We start from the raw sequence: 22,295 nt of genomic DNA, 5'->3' as shown, positions 1-22,295 counted from the left end.
ATGAACTTACTTACCTTACAAAAACAAAAAAATGGAGCAGTTGCTGGTCTGTCTGTGTACTGGACATTATGTGAAGATGTATGGGACTCTGGCCTGGCCAGAGCAGAGCGGCTAAAGAGCTGTGCTCTCAAAAGGGAAGGCCAAGTCTCTTCTGCAACCACAGCAGACAGCTGGGGTCAACGACTGGGCCCCTGAGTGGGAAGTAACTGTGGTAGGCTCGAGCAGGTTCCAGTGACAAGGGAGAGAATTTCTCTTCCCCAAAGTATTTCAGCTCTATATGACAGACACTCTCAGATGGCCTTTGATGAAATACATCATGTATGCTTTATTCCTTCGGGTCATATATATATATATATATAGTTCTGTGGTGGGGTCTAAAGGCAGATGCTTTCTATTGGCTTGGTCTGAAATGTTAGGGATGCCTCATCTACATGTGTAGGAGCTTTGAGTGCTGCCCCATATCACTGATTATCATAGTTCTCTCCACAGAGTCCATGTGTTCCAGGACAGGGACCTGGTCAGGAGTAGATGAAACTCCTACCATCCTTAGGTATGAGGGGTACTGGGGTTTCTTAATCCACTCAACCTTACTAAGTTTTTGTCTGGTGACACAGTTCCACTTGTCCCATAAGCAGTTGAACACCACAGACTCATAGAAGAAAACGGTACACACAGAATCAAATCCATAAAGCTTTATGAAGGCACCATGGCAAACCATTCATACCAGCTTTACCTTGATCCCAGTATCCTGCCATCCTCAGGTTTGTATGCTCACAAGAATGATCAGCCTGGGGATGGACTCCTTCTTGCCTACCCCAAGAGCCATGTTTTTTGGCTTTGTTCACCTCTTATAGATTATCATTCATAGCCCTTCTCTGGTGCAGCCCTCAAGAATAGAAAGGAAATCAAATAAGAACAGTTGTTTTAATCCAGTTTGCGGACACATTGTTATGCAGCCATAGATTACCTGTACTATCCCATCTCCACCTCCTCCAGTCCTTAGCTTTGAAGAGATTGTCTTCTAAGGCCCTAGATCATCAAACTTTATGTTCTTCCCTAAAACAGGAGACTGGTATTTTCTCTGGGTTTATTTGTCACTGTCAGATATGTATCACCACATTCAGGATTTTTGTTACTCCTACTACCCAAATTCAGTCAGTACAGTTCTGATGACAATATGACCCATTGCACTATCCCATTAGAAGCTGTGATAGTGAGATCCCTGCAGACCAGAATGAAGCAAGTCATCTAGTAATATCTTAGTCCTGTCACAAGACAGCAAAGTGCTCTCCAGAGCTGTGGATGCAGCCTGATAATAGAAAAATTGCCTAGCATGTACAAGGTCCTGAATTCAGTGAAATTACAGATGGAAAGGAAGGAATGGAGAGAGAGAGAGGAAAAACAGAGGGAGGGAGGGGGAGAGAGGGAGGGAGGGAGGGAGGGAGGGAGGGAGGGAGGGAGGGAGGGAGGGAGGGAGGATAAAAAAAGAAAAGGAAAAGAAAAACAAGAAAAATCTGCCCTAATAGTGCAAAGCAAGCTACTTCTTCAGATGGCCTTCTACAAATAACCAATGCATAAAATTCAACAAAACAAACAAACAATTAAAAGAATTTCCTGGTTAAAGGACAACAAACTCCAGCCTCATAGGGCCCTTTATGAGGGTACATCCCCCATCACTAATACCTCATCTACAGTTTCTTTCTCATCATAATCACAGAGTTCAGTAATAACAGAAACAGCTTGGCTTGAAATTCTGAAATGTTTACTGTCTGACATGTTAGAAAGAAAGTTTGCCAGCACTCATTTAGATTAATATGTATGCAGCAAATACAACTATAATGATCTACTTCATCAAGAAAAGCAATGTAAACAAGCATACAGTTAAGTCACCATTGGATCCAGTTGCACTATCCACTGTTCTCTAAGAATAAGAATCATCAGATCAGTTCTTTTGTTTTATTTTGACGTGTTTGCCTTAACAGCCACATTTGACAATTAATTGGAAGTATGGTGGGAATCAATGTACCTGTGTCTTTCTTTTCTGTAACAAGACACTGATGTTTTGTTTTCCTCACAGGAAAAAGTAGTGGATTATTTCCTACATTGTCTTTCAAAGACTCCCCTCCTAATCCTTTCTCTCCTAACAATAATCTCTATACTGAAGCCAGTGTAGGAATGTAACCCAGTGTGAGGACATCCATTATCACACTACACTTGAAGCCTGGTGAAAAATAAATAAGGTGAGCTCAAAGTCAGATTCAGTTTAAAATGGTGTAAAGTTCCATCAAAACTGTTACTTGCCTCTCAGGAACGACAGCTCTGAGACTGATCAAATGACCTCCTACATCCTTTGCAATGACTATAAATTACACCTGGCATCCAGGTAGCTCTCAAATTTGTAGTTGTATCTTTTTAATGTTATTTTTTAATTAAAATACAAAGTAATGGGTTTGATTGTGAGACTATCATACATATATAACATTGCATCTCACTTTTGCTGGTCTCTGCCCTCCCTTGTTCTCCATCCACCTAGTAATCCTGCTCTTGATACACACACACACACACACACACACACACACACACACACACACACAGAGAGAGAGAGAGAGAGAGAGACAGAGACAGAGACAGAGACAGAGACAGAGACAGAGACACAGAAAGACTCACAGCAAGAGTATGTACGTGTTAAATCAATATTTTTTTTAAATATTTTTATTACATATTTTCCTCAATTACATTTCCAATACTATCCCAAAAGTCCCCCATAGCGCCCCCCACTTCCCTACCCACCCATTCCCATTCTTTTGGCCCTGGCATTCCCCTATATTGGGGCATATAAAGTTTGCAAGTCCAATGGGCCTCTCTTTCCAGTGATGGCCGACTAGGCCATCTTTCGATACATATGCAGCTAGAGACAAGAGCTACAGGGTTCTGGTTAGTACATCATGTTGTTCCAACAATAGGGTTGCAGATCCCTTTAGCTCCTTGGGTACTTTCTCTAGCTTCTCCATTGGGAGCCCTGTGATACATCCAATAGCTGACTGTGAACATCCACTCCTGTGTTTGCTAGGCCCCGGCATCGTCTCACAAGAGACAGCTATATTTGGGTCCTTTCAGCAAGATCTTACTAGTGTATGCAATGGTGCCAGCGTTTAGAAGCTGATTATGGGACGGATCCCTGGATACAGCAGTCTCTAAATGGTCCATCCTTTCATCACAGCTACGAACTTTGTCTCTGTAACTCCTTCCCTGGGTGTTTTGTTCCCAATTCTAAGAAGGTGCACAATGTCCACACTTTGGTCTTCATTCTTCTTGAGTTTCATGCGTTTATCAAATTGTATCTTATATCTTGGGTATCCTAAGTTTTGGGCTAATATCCACTTATCAATGAATACATATTGTGTGAGATCTTTTGTGATTGTGTTACTTCACTCAAGATGATGCCCTCCAGGTCCATCCATTTGGCTAGGAATTTCATAAATTCATTCTTTTTAATAGCTGAGTAGTACTCCATTGTGTAAATGTACCATAATTTCTGAATCCATTCCTCTGTTGAGGGACATCTGGGTTCTTTCCAGCTTCTGGCTATTATAAATAGGGCTGCTATGAACATAGTGGAGCATGTGTCCTTTTTACCGGTTGGGACATCTTCTGGATATATGCCCAGGAGAGGTATTGCTGGATCCTCCGGTAGTACTATGTCCAATTTTCTGAGGAACCGCCAGACTGATTTCCAGAGTGGTTGTACAAGCTTGCAATCCCACCAACAATGGAGGAGTGTTCCACTTTCTCCACATCCTCGCCAGCATCTGCTGTCACCTGAATTTTTGATCTTAGCCATTCTGACTGGTGTGAGGTGGAATCTCAGGGTTGTTTTGATTTGCATTTCCCTGATGATTAAGGATGTTGAACATTTTTTCAGGTGCTTCTCTGCCATTCGGTATTCCTCAGGTGAGAATTCTTTGTTCAGTTCTGAGCCCCATTTTTTAATGGGGTTATTTGACTTTCTGGAGTCCACCTTCTTGAGTTCTTTATATATATTGGATATTAGTCCCTTATCTGATTTAGGATAGGTGAAGATCCTTTCCCAATCTGTTGGTGGTTTTTTTGTCTTATTGATGGTGTCTTTAGCCTTGCAGAAGCTTTGTAGTTTCATGAGGTCCCACTTGTCAATTCTCGATCTTACAGCACAAGCCATTACTGTTCTATTCAGGAATTTTTCCCCTGTGCCCATATCTTCAAGGCTTTTCCCCACTTTCTCCTCTATAAGTTTCAGTGTCTCTGGTTTTATGTGAAGTTCCTTGATCCACTTAGACTTGACCTTAGTACAAGGAGATAGGAATGGATCGATTCGCATTCTTCTACATGTTAACAACCAGTTGTGCCAGCACCATTTGTTGAAAATGCTGTCTTTCTTCCACTGGATGTTTTTAGCTCCCTTGTCGAAGATCAAGTGACCATAGGTGTGTGGATTCATTTCTGGGTCTTCAATTCTATTCCATTGGTCTATTTGTCTGTCACTATACCAGTACCATGCAGTTTTTATCACAATTGCTCTGTAGTAGAGCTTTAGGTCAGGCATGGTGATTCCACCAGAGGTTCTTTTATCCTTGAGGAGAGTTTTTGCTATCCTAGGTTTTTTGTTATTCCAGATGAATTTGCAGATTGCACTTTCTAATTCGTTGAAGAATTGATTTGGAATTTTGATGGGGATTGCATTGAATCTGTAGATTGCTTTTGGCAAGATAGCCATTTTTACAATGTTGATCCTGCCAATCCATGAGCATGGGAGATCTTTCCATCTTCTGAGATCTTCTATAATTTCTTTCTTCAGAGACTTGAAGTTTTTATTATACAGATCTTTCACTTCCTTAGTTAGAGTCACGCCAAGATATTTTATATTATTTGTGACTATTGAGAAGGGTGTTGTTTCCCTAATTTCTTTCTCAGCCTGTTTATTCTTTGTGTAGAGAAAGGCCATTGATTTGTTTGAGTTAATTTTATATCCAGCTACTTCACCGAAGCTGTTTATCAGGCTTAGGAGTTCTCTGGTGGAATTTTTAGGGTCACTTATATATACTATCATATCATCTGCAAAAAGTGATATTTTGACTTCATCTTTTCCAATTTGTATCCCTTTGATCTCCTTTTGTTGTCGAATTGCTCTGGCTAGGACTTCAAGTACAATGTTGAATAGGTATGGAGAAAGTGGACAGCCTTGTCTAGTCCCTGATTTTAGAGGGATTGCTTCAAGCTTCTCACCATTTACTTTGATGTTGGCTACTGGTTTGCTGTAGATTGCTTTTATCATGTTTAGGTATGGGCCTTGAATTCCTGATCTTTCCAAGACTTTTATCATGAATGGGTGTTGGATCTTGTCAAATGCTTTTTCCGCATCTAAGGAGATGACCATGTGGTTTTTGTCTTTGAGTTTGTTTATATACTGGATTACGTTGATGGATTTCCGTATATTGAACCATCCCTGCATCCCTGGGATGAAACCTACTTGGTCAGGATGGATGATTGTTTTGATGTGTTCTTGGATTCGGTTAGCAAGAACTTTATTGAGGATTTTTGCATCAATATTCATAAGGGATATTGGTCTGAAGTTTTCTATCTTTGTTGGGTCTTTTTGTGGTTTAGGTATCAGAGTAATTGTGGCTTCATAAAATGAGTTGGGTAGAGTACCTTCTGTTTCTATTTTGTGGAATAGTTTGTGAAGAACTGGGATTAGATCTTCTTTGAAGGTCTGATAGAACTCTGCACTAAACCCATCTGGTCCTGGGCTTTTTTTAGTTGGGAGACTATTAATGACTGCTTCTATTTCTTTGGGGGATATAGGGCTGTTTAGATCATTAACCTGATCTTGATTCAGCTTTGGTACCTGGTATCTGTCTAGGAACTTGTCCATTTCATCCAGGTTCTCCAGTTTTGTTGAGTATAGCCTTTGGTAGAAGGATCTGATGGTGTTTTGGATGTCTTCAGGATCTGTTGTTATGTCTCCTTTTTCATTTCTGATTTTGTTAATTAGGATGCTTTCCCTGTGCCCTCTAGTGAGTCTGGCTAAGGGTTTATCTATCTTGTTGATTTTCTCAAAGAACCAGCTCCTTGATTGGTTGATTCTTTGAATAGTTTTTCTTGTTTCCACTTGGTTGATTTCACCCCTGAGTTTGATTATTTCCTGCCGTCTACTCCTCTTGGGTGAATTTGCTTCCTTTTGTTCTAGTGCTTTTAGGTGTGTTGTCAAGCTGCTAATGTGTGCTCTCTCTAGTTTCCTTTTGGAGGCACTCAGAGCTATGAGTTTTCCTCTTAAAAATGCTTTCATTGCGTCCCATAAGTTTGGGTATGTTGTGGCTTCATTTTCATTGAACTCTAAAAAGTCCTTAATTTCTTTCTTTATTCCTTCCTTGACCAAGGTATCATTGAGAAGAGTGTTGTTCAGTTTCCACGTGAAGGTTGGCTTTCTATTATTTATTTTGTTATTGAAGATCAGCCTTAGTCCATGGTGATCTGATAGGATGCATGGGACAATTTCAATATTTTTATATCTGTTGAGGCCTGTTTTGTGACCAATTATGTGGTCAATTTTGGAGAAGGTACCATGAGGTGCTGAGAAGAAGGTATATCCTTTTGTTTTAGGATAGAATGTTCTGTAGATATCTGCCAGATCCATTTGATTCATAATTTCTCTTAGTTTCACTGTGTCCCTGTTTAGTTTCTGTTTCCATGATCTGTCCATTGGTGAAAGTGGTGTGTTGAAGTCTCCCACTATTATTGTATGAGGTGCAATGTGTGCTTTGAGCTTTACTAAAGTTTCTTTAATGAATGTGGCTGCCTTTGTATTTGGAGCATAGATATTCAGGATTGATAGTTCCTCTTGGAGGATTTTACCTTTGATGAGTATGAAGTGTCCCTCCCTGTCTTTTTTAATGACTTTGGGTTGGAAGTCTATCTTATCAGATATTAGAATGGCTACTCCAGCTTGTTTCTTCATGCCATTTGCTTGGAAAATTGTTTTCCAGCCTTTCATTCTGAGGTAGTGTCTATCCTTTTCTCTGAGATGAGTTTCCTGTAAGCAGCAAAATGTTGGGTCTTGTTTGTGTAGCCAGTTTGTTAGTCTATGTCTTTTTATCGGGGAGTTGAGTCCATTGATATTAAGAGATATTAAGGAAAAGTAATTGTTGTTTCCTGTTATTTTTGATGTTAAAGTTGGCATTTTGTTCTTGTGACTGTCTTCTTTTAGGTTTGTTGAGGGATTACCTTCTTGTTGTTTCTAGGGCGTGGTTCCTGTCCTTGTATTGGTTTTTTTCTGTTATTATCCTTTGAAGGGCTGGATTCGTGGAGAGATAATGTGTGAATTTGGTTTTGTCGTGGAATACTTTGGTTTCTCCATCTATGTTAATTGAGAGTTTGGCTGGGTATAGTAGCCTGGGCTGGAATTTGTGTTCTTTTAGTGTCTGTATAACATCCGTCCAGGATCTTCTGGCTTTCATAGTCTCTGGTGAAAAGTCTGGTGTAATTCTGATAGGCTTGCCTTTATATGTTACTTGGCCTTTTTCTCTTACTGCTTTTAGTATTCTATCTTTATTTAGAGCATTTGTTGCTCTGATTATTATGTGTCGGGAGGTATTTCTTTTCTGGTCCAGTCTATTTGGAGTTCTGTAGGCTTCTTGTATGTTCATGGGCATCTCTTTCTTTAGATTTGGGAAGTTTTCTTCTATAATTTTGTTGAAGATGTTTGCTGGTCCTTTGAGTTGAAAATCTTCATTCTCATCCACTCCTATTATCCGTAGGTTTGGTCTTCTCATTATGTCCTGTATTTCTTGGATGTTTTGAGTTAGGATCTTTTTGCATTTTACATTTTCCTTGATTGTTGTGCCGATGTTCTCTATGGAATCTTCTGCACCTGAGATTCTCTCTTCCATCTCTTGTATTCTGTTGCTGATGCTCGTATCTATGGTTCCAGATTTCTTTCCTAGGGTTTCTATCTCCAGTGTTGCCTCATTTTGGGTTTTCTTTATTGTGTCTACTTCCCTTTTTAGGTCTAGTATGGTTTTGTTCATTTCCATCATCTGTTTGGATGTGTTTTCCTGTTTTTCTGTAAAGACTTCTACCTGTTTGATTATGTTATCATGTTTTTCTTTAAGGATTTGTAACTCTTTAGCAGTGTTCTCCTGCAATTCTTTAAGGGATTTTTGTGCTTCCTCTTTATTGTCTTCTGCCTTTTTATCAGTATTCTCCTGCATTTCTTTAAGTGTGTTATTAAAGTCCTTCTTGAAGTCCTCTATCATCATCAGGAGATATGCTTTTAAATCCGTGTCTAGCTTTTCCGGTGTGTTGGGGTGCCCTGGACTGGGCGAAGTGGGGGTGCTGGGTTCTGATGATGGTGAGTGGTCTTGGTTCCTGTTAGTAAGATTATTACGTTTACCTTTCGCCATCTGGTAATCTCTGGGGTTAGTTGTTATCGTTGTCACTATTTAAAGATTGGAGCAGAAGCTGTGTTCCACTCACCAGCAGTCTCTAAATCCTGCGGCGGGGGTCGTGGGTAGCTGATGGTACCCCGGTGCTGGTCCAGCCGGAAGAGGCCTGTGGTCCTACTCAGGCCGTTTTTCTGCTTCCCTAACTAATGTAGTCTCTGGTCCCGCGTGCAATTGGATTGGAGCAGAAGCTGTGTTCCACTCTCCAGAAGTCTTAAGATCCTGTGGTGGGTGTTGTGGGTAGCTGGTGAGTGTCAGCTGACCCTGCGCCCCAGCTGCCCAGGTGCTTTTCTGACCGGAAGAGGGTTGTGGCCCTATGTAGGCCGGATTTCTCTCTCCCCAACCAGAGCAGTCTCAGGTCCCGCGTGATTGGACTGGAGCAGAAGCTGTGTTCCACTCACCAGCAGTCCCAAAATCCTGCGGCGGGGGTCGTGGGTAGCTGGCGGGTGTCAGGCAACCCTGCGCTCCCGCTACCCTGGCGCTGATCCGGCCGGGTGAGGCCTGTGGCCCTACTCAGGCCGGTTTCTGCTTCCCTAACTAATGCAGTCTCAGGTCCCGCGCAATTGGATTGGAGCAGAAGCTGTGTTCCACTCACCAGCAGTCCCAAAATCCTGCGGCGGGGGTCGTGGGTAGCTGGCGGGTGTCAGGCAACCCTGCGCTCCCGCTACCCCGGCGCTGATCCAGCCGGATGAGGCCTGTGGTCCTACTCAGGCCGGTTTCTGCTTCCCTAACTAATGCAGTCTCAGGTCCCGCGCAATTGGATTGGAGCAGAAGCTGTGCTCCACTCACCAGAAGTCTTAAGATCCTGTGGCGGGTGTTGTGGGTAGCTGGCGAGTGTCAGCAGACCCTGCGCCCCAGCTGCCCAGGTGCTTTTCTGACCGGAAGAGGGTTGTGGCCCTATGTAGGCCGGATTTCTCTCTCCCCAACCAGAGCAGTCTCAGGTCCCGCGTGATTGGACTGGAGCAGAAGCTGTGTTCCACTCACCAGCAGTCCCAAAATCCTGCGGCGGGGGTCGTGGGTAGCTGGCGGGTGTCAGGCAACCCTGCGCTCCCGCTACCCTGGCGCTGATCCGGCCGGGTGAGGCCTGTGGCCCTACTCAGTTAAATCAATATTTTGTGTAAGAGAAAACATGCAATATTTTGTCTTTATTCCATTACCTTCTCTTGTTCTCCCCTTTCTCCTTCCTTTAGACTTCTTCCTTCCCTGTCATAGTTTCCAGACTACTTTCATGTATATATATATAATATATATATATATATATATATATTATATATATATTATATATATATTATATTTGAATCTAGACTCTTCATATGAGAGAAAACATGGGATTTTTGTTTACCTTAAACATGTTTTACTTAACATGGCACTCCATCCATTTTCCTGCAAATAATAAAATGCCATTCTACTTTTTAACCAAAGTAAACTCCACTGTGCATATAAAAGATATTTTCTTTATCTGTTAAACTGTTGAAAGCTGTAGCTCCTTCCCTTTCTATGTGTTCAATCTCTTTCAGAGTCCTCTAGATAGACATGGAACTTGACCAGATGGCTGTAGAGCTGCCTGTTTGCTTTCAGGGCCTCATGGAGTTGACTCCACTCACAAGTCCTTCTGCCATCAGCACCCAAATGCTGTCTTCCACTTCCTGAAATTTCTTGACCCTGAATTACCACAATTCACAATCCATTTATGTTCCATATCATGTCATAAGACATTTGTGTATTATTTTTGCCATCCAATCAATTCCTTCTCTTTGAGATAACTTATTATTTTATCAACTATAAAAGAATAAAGTATAAATAAAAAATATTATCCCTATCCTGATTACTTCAAAGAACTCCTGGTCTTTCATACCCACCTGGTATGACCAGCATTTGGACCAGACTTGCATGATCTCCACAATAATTCTTTTAATTGGCCTACTTTAGAGCAAGATGGGATCATTACCATTGAATCAAACAGGTCCTGGATATCTGGAAGGCCTAGGGATGCCACAGCATTTGTGATGAGTCAGAGCCATACCCCACGGCCAAAAGGTAATAGACAATCAGAGATTGCCCTTGTTTCTAGACCTCTCCGACAACTAGCTCATCTGCTCTGTTTTATGCTAACCATTTCTCTCTGAATGCCCCTTGTCTACTCCTATCTTTCCTCTGCGTAATCCATACCTCTGTTTTCCACAAGGTTTAGCATCCTGACTTTAATATGTGGCCCTCCAGGAAGTCTTCCCTGAACATTTAACTTCACACTTATTGTATTTTTTCTTTTATGACCAATTTCCTTCCTATGCCTAATGTTGTCTCCTTGTGCCATCAAGATTCCCTGCAGAAAACAGTTGACATACTCAAATTTGGCAATTTGAGGAGAGTTTACAAGAAGATAGCAGGGAGGTGGGAAAATACATACTTTGAGATACTGAATTGAGTGGCTTAAAAGGAGGAATATTAGAAGGAGCTCTGTATACAAGAAATATGACCTACAGAATTGAGTAATAAACAAATCTTCCTTGCTTCTCTATCCACTTGCAGTTCCTCTGGTCCAAGAAGCTGTTGGCCATAGTGTCAGATTTCAGAATATGAATTGGGCCATGTCCATTAGAGCTACAACCCCTACATATTATCAAGTTTCATGCATACACTTGAGGCTCCATTCATCCTCAAGCAGCAGAAAATAGAATGAGGATGGGCTTCATGGTCTTGTCTTTCTCTTTCATAGGTCTTGAGCTATAACCAGCCTTATCAAAGCCCTGCCTCAGAGGAAAGTAGATACTGACCCAGATAATAAACAAGAATTTCCTGTCACACTTTCCTGTTGTCACTGCATCACACAATTCCTGGGAATAAAAATAGCACCTCCTAGTGTTTTGTGTTGTAATATCATCAACAGCCCACCTTTCCTGGCACATGATCACACTCTGCATGGGGCTGGCTGTGGCCAAGGCATGGTCATTGGTCAGTGCCCTCTAGTGTTACCATTTTCTACTGCAGCTGTAGTGAAAGGAGATGGTAAGAAGGAAAGAACTTGATCTGAGAAAGGTTGGAGTCAATTTGTCAGTATCTCTAATTGAGCTTCTGAATTGCTGTGTCTTCTTCATTTGAGACCCCAGCCCACTCTACTCCAGCTTTTCTGTGCCCATACATAGGACTGTCTATCTGTCCTTTCTTCAGTCCCTTACCATCCCAGACAGGTCAGTTCCTGGAGCTTTGCTAGACATGACACTCATGTCTGTGCGCATATATATAATCATGGGATTTTTTTCCTTTGTCCCAATTCTTAGCCAGGTCTCTACTACCTATTTAAGCCAAAGCCATACTGATTGTTTTACCTGATCACAGAGACCTGGATTTTGGATGCTATGATTTGAATTAGCAGAGTTCACAGAGTATAAACTTTATATTGATGCCTCACTGTTCCTTTAACTTCAGCTGGAGACTGTTCTTCTCTAGATCTAAAATAATACTTAGGCAGTCCTATAACTTTTTGTCATCACATTGAGGTGCAAAATTTCCACGATTTTCTGAAGTCACAAAAGAATTTCAGCTTCTGATAAAGGCTCCATCCAGGGTGTGCAATTTGTTTCCTTGAGACTTGGCTGAGAATATGGTAAGCATTAAGTAAAAATCTGCTGAGCGAAAGAATAAATGATAAGTGAGTAAATGAATATAAGGGCAATGACACCCTTAATGCCCCTTGCCAAACAATGGTCTCACTGCTGATGGGGGTGATGCATCTCTACCACTCTTCTCTCCCTTTCTTTCTGCAGTCTTCTTTACAGAACTTGAGCTGTCAGTTCCTCCTTCTCTCTGATTATTTAACAGTCTGAGTCTACTTGGGTTATGAGGAGGCTAACGATGCCCCCCCAATTCAGAGGACAATAAATTGGGACTAAAAGAAACGAAATGATTTGTTCTAGGTCAGAGGTTAGATTTATGGCAAGAAACTTCTAGTGTTGTTAGGATGACTGGGTCTTAAAATCCAAACAGAAACATAACTTTTTATATTCTAGTGTAATTCTAAGACTATTTATTTTTAATAAGAAGTGTGTTTCCATGACCCAAAATATAAAAGATACAAAAGGACACCCCACATTTTCTGTTCTTTAACCAACTGTAATTCTCTTAAAGCTAGCCACTGGCAATGGTTTCATATGTTTCCTATAGAGTGGCACGTGCATGTAAAAGTAACAGTGTGTGTGGGCATGTGGGAATGTGTGTGTGTGTCCCAAAGTCTGTTTGTTGACAGCTTGGTCCCCAGAATGGGACTATTAAAAGGCAGCCATTAAAGAAGTTGAGTTAGTTGAATGTCTTTTAGTAAGTGAATCTCTCCTTCCAAAAGGGATTGTGGGACCCAGTCATCTTTTTAGAACATATGTAGTGGTTTTTTCCAAAACATGCTCTCCACTGTTACCAGAGCCCAAAATTTAGAGCTGTTGAGACTGTCATGGAATCTCCAGATGCATAATCTCAATTTACCTCTTCTTTTTATAAATTACTGCAGATATTTCACTGTATCAATGCAAAGCTGACCAATATACTATTTTTTTCAGACATAGATTTCTTTTAGTGTTTCAACTCTTTCTTGATGCTGTCCCTTGGTCAGATACTCCTTGGTGTGTTTCTCACACCTATTACCACCTGCAAATCTTACCTTTCCTCCATTCTTGACTCACTTCCTACTTTACCAGCTTAGGTAGTTATGGGGCTTCTGGACCATCTTTTATGTATTGTCATACCTTCTTAATGTGTAGGGTTGAGTGTCTTATCTCCTAGAACTCTTCAATAAACTTTTGCCTTCTTAACAAAACTTTTGACTGACGTTCATGACCCATCCTGATCTGTCCATCCCATATTTATTTCCACTCATGGTGTACCCTTACCTTCTTCCCAATAAATTGAGCATTCTACAAATCCTTTCTTTTTTTAATAATCTATTTTTTATGCACTTTACATCCTGACCACAGCCCCACTCTTTCCTTTCCTCCCATTCCCACCATTACAAATCCATTGCCTCTTCCCCTTCTCCCCAGAGAAGAGGAGCCCCTTTGCACTGGATTCATTTGTTCCTCTCCTCTTTATGCTACTTGACCAAGGTCTTATGAGGAAAAGGTTCATGTTTTTTTCTTACACGTTGGACTCCTCACTTAACACAAAGCAGTGTTTTTACAACCCATTCCTGAAACTTAACAGGCAGGTGTTAGATGAGCAGCTGGTCGGTTTATGACACATTGTCTACATCTTCTCTAGAAAATGACAAATTGTTGCACTAACTTATCTTGAACAAATATGTATTCACCTCAGATAAGGACAAAATTATAAATCAAAGCAATGATTCCATCAAAGTTCAACTTAGCAAACCAATGAGTTTATTGAGCCTGCTTACAGAGCATTATTGAAGGGATACTTAAAAGAGTGAGTTACCCTCAAACAGCTGTCTCATCACAAAATCTCATCACATTATGGATAATGACCTCATGAAAATGCAATCATGGAGTCACACTCTCAAGTAACTCTTCCAATCTTATATATCTTTATCATCTCCCAAGATCATGAGCAAGTTGGAGAAGGAGAGAGTAATGGTTGTAATACAAGATGAGGGGACTATGACCCTATATTTCCTTCTACTGTGGAGTATCAGTAACTCCAATAGCATTACTACTGACTAACTTACCTCTTCACTGTTCTGCTCAAATAGTTGTCATGGTTACTAGACCAAGATAATCTCTACTTCAAAATAATCATGAGATGACTATGCTATACTCAAAAGAAAAGTGCCAAGTTAAGTAAAAGCTTAGAGGTTACATCCCCAAGAAGCTATAATCAGAAGAAAAGGAATGAGAGAAAGGTACCTGAGCCATAGCCACCCCATTTTTCCTCCTTCATCTTTGTGTCTCTCACAGCTTCTAGTTCATAGTACTAAATACAGACACTCAAGAAAAGCTCAACTGTAAAAAACTGATAGACTGATAGAACTGTAAGTTCCCCCTATAGTAATATTTCAGATAGACTAGCATATCTTATCAGCTGACCATGATGGCATATAACCTTATCATAAACATCTAAAGGGCCCATATATTCCTCCTACGACACTTGTGAAATCCTCAATTCCAACTGTTGAGTCTCTGAAAGCATCACAGTTACAACATAATTCTGAAAGTGTGATCTTGGGACAAGTATCACGTCCATCACCTGGGAACCTGTTGTTGATGCTCAGGCCTCACTTCAAACATGAATCATAAGCACTGAGGTGGTGCTATAAGTGCACACTTTAATCCAGAGAGCACCTCCTGAGATTTCTAGGGTCTGTGTGCCAGAATAATGAACATATAGATAATGATAGACACACAGGCAGTTTATTAAGAATGATAAAAAGATATTCTTGAGGATAGAAGTAGGCTAATGATCTGTGAAAAGACAGACACCCAAAAGCACTGCATCATATGAATTCTTATCATTCATGGGTTATTTGCATAGTGCCAACTTCTTTCTGTGTGATGTCATATACTTTTCTTGTACATCCTCTATTTGGTATGTGAGGGCCTGTGGAAAGGGGTTTCCAGACTTACTTTATCTGTTAATCTTTTTTTTTAATTTATCTTTTATTAGGTATTTTCCTCGTTTACATTTTCAATGCTATACCAAAAGTCCCCCCATACCCACCCCCCCCAATCCCCTAACCACCCACTCCCCCTTTTTGGCCCTGGGGTTCCCCTGTACTGGGGCATATAAAGTTTGCAAGTCCAATGGGCCTCTCTTTGCAGTGATGGCCGACTAGGCCATCTTTTGATACATATGCAGCTAGAGACAAGAGCTCCGGGGTACTGGTTAGTTCATTTATCTGTTAATCTTGATGTCTGTCTCCAAATTTCTACTCTTCTCCTATAATAGGAGTTACCTGTGCATGTGTCACTATACCCTCCAGGTACTTATGATGTCAAGTCTAGGAAGAATTAACGACAGCACCACACCTGGACTTCTCAATACAGATAGCCCCAGCCTATTTTTCAACATAAAACTAGCATTATGAGGAGAGCGTGTTCCTTCCAAGATGCTTTAAATTACTAATAGGAAATATGATTTAATTTGACTTTTAAGAAAAAATTAAACAAGATATAACACCCAGTCTCCTGTAAGAGCAATAGTCCATATTCCAATAATATTTTTTTAAAAAAGAGGAAAAAGAAAGCCATTATCAAGAAGAAAAAAGAACTACTTAGGTTAGGAAATAAAATAAATGCATTTTGTGAAACATTTCATTGATGTCAAAAAGTGGCTAAAGTAGAAGTTTAAATATTTTTTAAACCTTCCTACTTGTGAATGGATTATTTAACATTTAAGAGAATCAGAACATGTGTAACTCTTCAGAGAATCCAAAAAAAGCTGCCTTTTTCATGTTTGATGAATTGCCAACTGGCCAGCACATGCCCTCTAGTAATGATCTTGGGGTAGATGAAGATATTCTGCAGTTATTATGTGTGTTTTCAGGTCTTTGAGAGCATCAGCATTGCATGGAAAGTACAAATGATTGACCTAGAGGTCATTGTGACTGACTTAATGTGTTTGCTTCATCTTTCAGTCCATGGAATAAGAGACAATTTTCTCTGCCCAACTAAAATACCACAGAGATTTCTTGTTCCCCGGTTGATGGGGAGACAGAGCTTGTTCTTTCCATTTTCTCACCAGGAAGAAACGGAATATATTTTCCCAGGTAAATTGCCACATTTCTGTGGAAAAAGACTCGAAGGTGTTTCCGGAACCTCTCACCAACAAAGGCGTAGATTACTGGATTAATACAGCAGTGGGTGTAGGCAATCACCTCAGTCACCTGCATGGCCAGGTCCAGGTGTTTACTTTGCTGACAACTGGTCTCCAAAAACGTGCTGTGAAAAGCAGAAAAAAGGAGAACCAGGTTGTATGGGGTCCAAAAAATAAAAAAGACTATCATAACAACAAAAATAAGACGGATGGCCTTGTGTTTTTTTTTATTGGGACATCTCAGCAGAGTTTTAATGATTCCTGAGTAGCAGATAACCATAATGAGGAGAGGAAGAGCTAGACCAAAGATATTCATTCTTAGAGCATGGAAACGCTTCCAGCTGTCTTCTTCGCCCTCTGGATAGCGAGGACTGCAGGAGATCTCTCCAAAGCTGTCTTGAGACTCATGGAAGATAAATTCAGGCAATGCTGCTAGTCCTGCAAGGCCCCAGGTAATGATACTGGTGATAGCAGCAAAAGTCACAGTTCGGGCTCGAAGGGCAAACACAGCATGGACGATAGCCAGGTATCTGTCAATCGTCAGCAGGATGATGAAAAAGATCTCACTGTACAAAGCCAGGTAATAAAACCCAGACAACATTTTACACATGTAGTGGCCAAAACCCCACTCATTCCACAGAACATAGTGAATCCAGAATGGGACAGTGAAGAGAAAGAGCAGGTCAGAAATTGCCAAGTTGAACAGGTAGATATTAGTCATAATTTGTAGCTTCCTGTACTTTATGAGAATCAACACAACCATCATGTTGCCCAAGAGGCCTATGATGAACACCAGGGAGTACAGTGGAGGCAGGAGCCATGACCCCAGCTCTTTGATGCTGACTTTTTCACAGGGTGGTGCCCACTCATATTCATAGGGTGTGGTCTCAAAGCTTTCAACCACAGTCTTGATTTCATCTGTGTTGAATGCCATTCTACTTGTCTCTGTGATAGAAAAAATTAAAAAACAAATAAACAAAGAAACAATTAACCATGTGAAATATATCACTTGATTATTATTAAGAGACTCAAATTAGAATTTGTTTAGTACAAATTTCAAAATATATCTGAAATGCTATGAGTAGGGGCCAGAAAAAAGCTCTGTAGCTCTAGAAGTCATCATGTTTCATAATAGAAAAGGAAACAAATGCTATGGGTGGTGGTAAAGCACAGGAATATTAATTTCTGAAAGTATTTGAAGGAGGGAATTCAAAGTTTTGAACTGAAGAGTGAAAAGAATGATAATTATATGATCCATGCATAATATGTAATTCTTATTACTAATGCATACTTTAACACATTTGGGAATTTCTATTTTATATATGATGTTTCAAAATAATAATCTTCACACAAATTTCTGGTACTAGTAATGATAACCACCTATCTTAGGCCCTTTGATGAACATGTCCAAGATACTTAATGGAGAAACTGCTTATTTAGACAGTAATTTATCTAAAATTCTCTAATAAGTAAGTTAAAGTTTAGTAGAGTTTTAATTTCTATCTATATATAATCTGCTTCTCAGTAATTTAAATATAAACATTTTAAATTTAGCTATTGGTGATTTAGCTGCTATTTATTGTTATTATTACTATTACTATTATTATTTAACTTTGAAATCAGTATAATTTTAAGCAGCATTTTCTTTGAATACTTTTCTTTTCTCTGGCTCTTGGTAGAGCTAAGGTAAGCAATGATATTCCAAGAGCTTCTCTTTCATAAAAAAGATGATGAGCTGGAGGGTATGAGAAGTGGATTTTCTAATACAATTTACTTTATTAGACCAGGAACTGGAGGACCAGTGTCTGTTTTTCTACAGACTAATGACTCCAGCAGAGAAAGAAGAAAAGCAGACAAGGCAGAAATCTCATGAAGGGCAGTAAATTCATACTCTGCTTACTCAGGGAAAGGCCCACTAACTTTCTCCTGGCTAAGAGGAAGGGCCAAGTTTAAAGAAATGACTAGGTGGCACTTACTCCTCTGAGGACAGTTTGGACAGACTTGTCTTTCAGTGTTCCTCTTGCTTGCTTGGTGCACAATTATTTGGACCCAGATTTACTGATCATCTATGAGTATCACATTGGGAGACAAGGATACTCACTAAGAAAGGCATCTTCCTTCTTTGGGGGTTACCTGGGAGAGTCAAAAGGAAACTGCCATGAAAGTACTTTGTTTTCTCATTTTTCCCTATCCGTATCTGTGTTGGAAGCCTCAAAGATAAGTTCATTCAATTGAGAAGGAATAGTATCTGAACTAGTCAAGTTTTGAAGGAACACACTGAGAAATCTCAGGGCTAACAGTTTAGTCTTTTGAAGGCTGCTTGAGTTGTTTAAACCCATAGTTTTGTCGTATTCTTTCTAATTATCTTGCTTTAAAGCAAAATATTATCTTACAAAATTATTTTATGTAAATTTCTTACTTTGCAAGTAATTGCTTTCATCCAGAATATATTCTTATATGTATTATTTTTTCTATTTTCTTCCTCATTTACTGGTTTCACTCTGAATTGTTTTCTTTCCCTAAATTTAAGTTTTGAAATAATGCTTTAAGAAATCTCCAAAATAAGCAAAATTATTTTTAATAAAAGGACATATTCATAACCTTTAAAAATTGCTTTTCAATTAAAATCACATGGTTTCATATTTTGAATGTGGAAGTGCTTATATTAAGGAAAATTTTAAACATTTATTAATTCCAAATTGTAATAAAAATTCAGGGAGAAACTAATTTTAAATTGTGTGCCATATAGCCCTAATTTAGCATCAGTAATATTTATTAATAGACTGAAATATATGTTCTTCTGGTAGAATTTATAATTCATATTTAGGAATGATCTTGTGTTTTAATTTACTTAAAATAACTTAAATGTTTAATGACTTTGTATTTTAAATTCTTAAAAAGTACACTTAAAAACTTCACATTTTAAATTTATCTAGTTTGTTTACTTTTAACAACTATTTTAGACTTTGTATGATTATAGTACAAATATGTCTACAATACATACAAATACAATACATACAATAATGTATGAAATCTACAAAACATGCAGACTTTGCAGAGTATACAAATATAGTCAGTACTTTAATGTATTTCCTTGCCAAAGGAGAAATGTGAAAGTTGATATACTTGATATATGGGAAATAATACACATCGTAAATTAAACATCTAACAGGTAAGTTCAATCCAGACTGGTTTATTACAGCCTTCACAAAATATATACTAATAATTTTAAGATATCTTTACTTTATCTTACATACAAATTTATTTGTTAAATTTATTTATTTATTTAAGTCATTTAAATTAAAAGGTATTTGAGCTTATTTACCAGTTTGAGTTTATGTGCATGACATCACCTACCGCTGCCATGGAAACAACACAAAGTATAAGCATAATGTAGTATAAGCATAATACACATATATGCATGCAGATGAAAATACACAAGATACATTTTTCTTTTTTACATTTATTTATATGTTATTATTGTGTGTGTGTGTGTGTGTGTGTGTGTGCCTTCATGTGTACAATAACCCAAGGAGGTCAAAAGAGGACATCAAGTCCCCTGGAACTAGAGTTACAGGTAGTTGTGACTTGCCACATGGGTACTAAGAACCAAATCCAGGTCTTCTGTAAGATCAAGAATCATTACTATGCTGAGCTGTATCTCTAGCCCCATAAAGTATGTTTCTAGGAAGCTCAAAGATTTTAAAGGTTTCAATGAGTTTATCACCTGTCATCTGACTGTTGATCTAATTATTTCCTCCATACATTTAATCAATCTTTTAACTGTGTTCTTTTAAAAGTCTGACTTTCAGCTGAAACAAGATATAAAATGTATTTCACAATGCCAGTATACAACCTAAGCATATTCTTAAATGCCTACTCTAAAATAACAATTAAAACATAGTATAGAAACTACACAAACTTCTTACCTAGTCAGCTACATCAAATAGCGTATGTAGTTCATGTTTGTATATGCTATACTTTTAAAAAGTAAATTTGCAATTTGTTTGTTTACTTATGTGGTTCTGGAGACTGAATGCAAGACATTCAGTGTCAGGGAAATACCATGACACAGAGCTACATCCTCAGCCCTGTGCTAGCCTTCTAGAGAACTGGCAACACAGTAGGTTTCTTTACACAGAATCTCTGTGTACACTGGTAGTACACTGTGCTATGGTGTTATAAAGGTTGTGGCATCACTACAACATAGACATTTTCATGTCCCTCGCCATCTTGTGAGACCACAGTTGTGTATGCTGTTATCACTGACTAAAATGTCAATAGACCAGGCATGGCTACATAGTGTAAAACATCCAATCCAACAAAACAACCTTCCTTTAAGTAAAGATTAACTTATTTCTCTTATTTCTTAAAAACAAGATGTAAATTTTCCCTGTGAAAGAATACTATGTACTTAATGATTTTAATATTTTTTTATCCTCAAGAATGGCCAATTAAGGAAAGCTACACAAATTATTCAGTCCTGTGATCATTTGAAAAGTGTGAACACTTGGAGATAAATTTTGCTCCCATATAGATAGATGTTTGAGTCCATCTACAAACATGCCCTGTGTTATATTAAAAGTTAGAATAGAAAGAAGTATATGCAATGGTGAGCTTCCTCATTTTTCTGGAAATAAATGTAAAGGTAACACATTTTTATTCAGTGTTGGGAATGAAACTTAGGGTCTAGAATGTGATAAGCAAAGACTCTACTAATGAACTGCATTCTTAGCCAAGGTTATTAAGTCTACTTCATCTTTTAACTAAAATCCCAAGAAATAATAATGGAAACATGTTTGCACATGTGTCAGGAAAATAAGGTACATTTTGGGTAAGAAAGATGGTACAGTCTGAGAATGCACTTTTGTAGAGAAAACTAATCATCTTGTTGCCTTGGAGGTTATTTCAAGATTATTTCAAAATGAGAAGTAAAGAGCACAAAAGTTATATAGACCTAAATGGGTGTGAGGAGGGCATGAGAATGTAAGACAGGAACAAGAGGGGACAGAGATAGAGACTCAAGTTTCTTAAAGTTGGATTGATTTTAGGAAACTTCATGCCTTAATATCAAAGTCATACAAATGCAAAAGTAGATTTTGGTCTTTTTTTCTTTTCTGTCCTTTAAAACTATGTCTGTCCTCAAAAAAAATTTAAAAAGGGTTTTAATTACTGATTTATTTTATAAACTTTATTATAAAATACTTGCATATATATCACACTAAAATTATACAGATATACAATTTATACATCTCAACAAACCCTATATAATTAAAATATCTATTCTGAGTTTCTTCTTAAATTTCTCCTTCTTTGTTCTTTAAAAGAACAAAAATTTTATTCATTTCTTTGTTTTCTTAAGTTAATTTTCTCAAAGTCTTTGCTTAAGAAATTTAAATAATCCCTGCTGTAAGATGCAACTCTTTTTCATCTATATAACTTTGTAGATTTATTTTGGAATTTCCAATTGTCATTTGAGTTAGATAGATGGCTAAATATTGCTTCAGTGACATGGACCCTATTCAGTCGAGTGTTCTAAATTTCAAAGTGTAGTCAGTTCATCTTGAGAGAATTGGCTTCATGCACGTGCCAAGAACTTTTACCAACCTTCTTTCCTAAAGATCAGAGTTGACCATTGTCTTTTAATAGCAGGTATTTCAAATGTAGCAGATAGCTTTGAATAATGCTGATGTTATTTAGTTGAACAAGATGGTTGTGAAGAATATATTTTCATAGGGAAAAATATCTGTTCTGGCAAAGTAATGTAATCAGCATGACCAAGCATGACCAGTATGTTCAGCATGCTAATCCCAAGTTACTCTAGTAAGCATACCAAGAAACACACTATGTGCCTCTACTCAGTGCTCTGTACAATATAATTGACAACACACATGAAATCGCCTTCTGTTATTTACATTAAACACCCTTTATAAATAATACAGCAACAAACATCTCTGTCTTTTAAACTTATTTCCTTAAACTATATACCCTAAGACACTTTTCAAACTAATAACATTTCCAAAACTCTTGATGCATTTTGTCAATTTGCTTCCAGGAAATATATAA

General features: G+C 38.6%; 1 protein-coding gene across 1 annotated transcript; it reads right to left on the bottom strand.

The window, feature by feature from the left end:
• Positions 1-15,918: 15,918 nt before the first annotated feature.
• Positions 15,919-17,163, bottom strand: Ccr3 (C-C motif chemokine receptor 3). Its single transcript, XM_021173106.2, has one exon. It carries the CDS (start codon positions 17,161-17,163, stop codon positions 16,084-16,086), a length of 1,080 nt encoding a protein of 359 aa, XP_021028765.1. The 3' UTR covers positions 15,919-16,083.
• Between the last annotated feature and the right edge of the window lie 5,132 nt (positions 17,164-22,295).

This window comes from Mus caroli, unplaced genomic scaffold, assembly GCF_978045245.1.
Source record: "Mus caroli unplaced genomic scaffold, Mus_caroli_1 scaffold_11, whole genome shotgun sequence".
NCBI lineage: Eukaryota > Metazoa > Chordata > Mammalia > Rodentia > Muridae > Mus > Mus caroli.
Note: the sequence above shows the minus strand (reverse complement) of the source record. Positions and strands in the feature narration are given on the sequence as shown.

What these genes read in the sequence shown, in the direction of transcription:
- Ccr3 (XM_021173106.2), bottom strand. Translation starts at nt 17,163, where the DNA reads ATGGCATTCAACACAGATGAAATCAAGACTGTGGTTGAAAGCTTTGAG.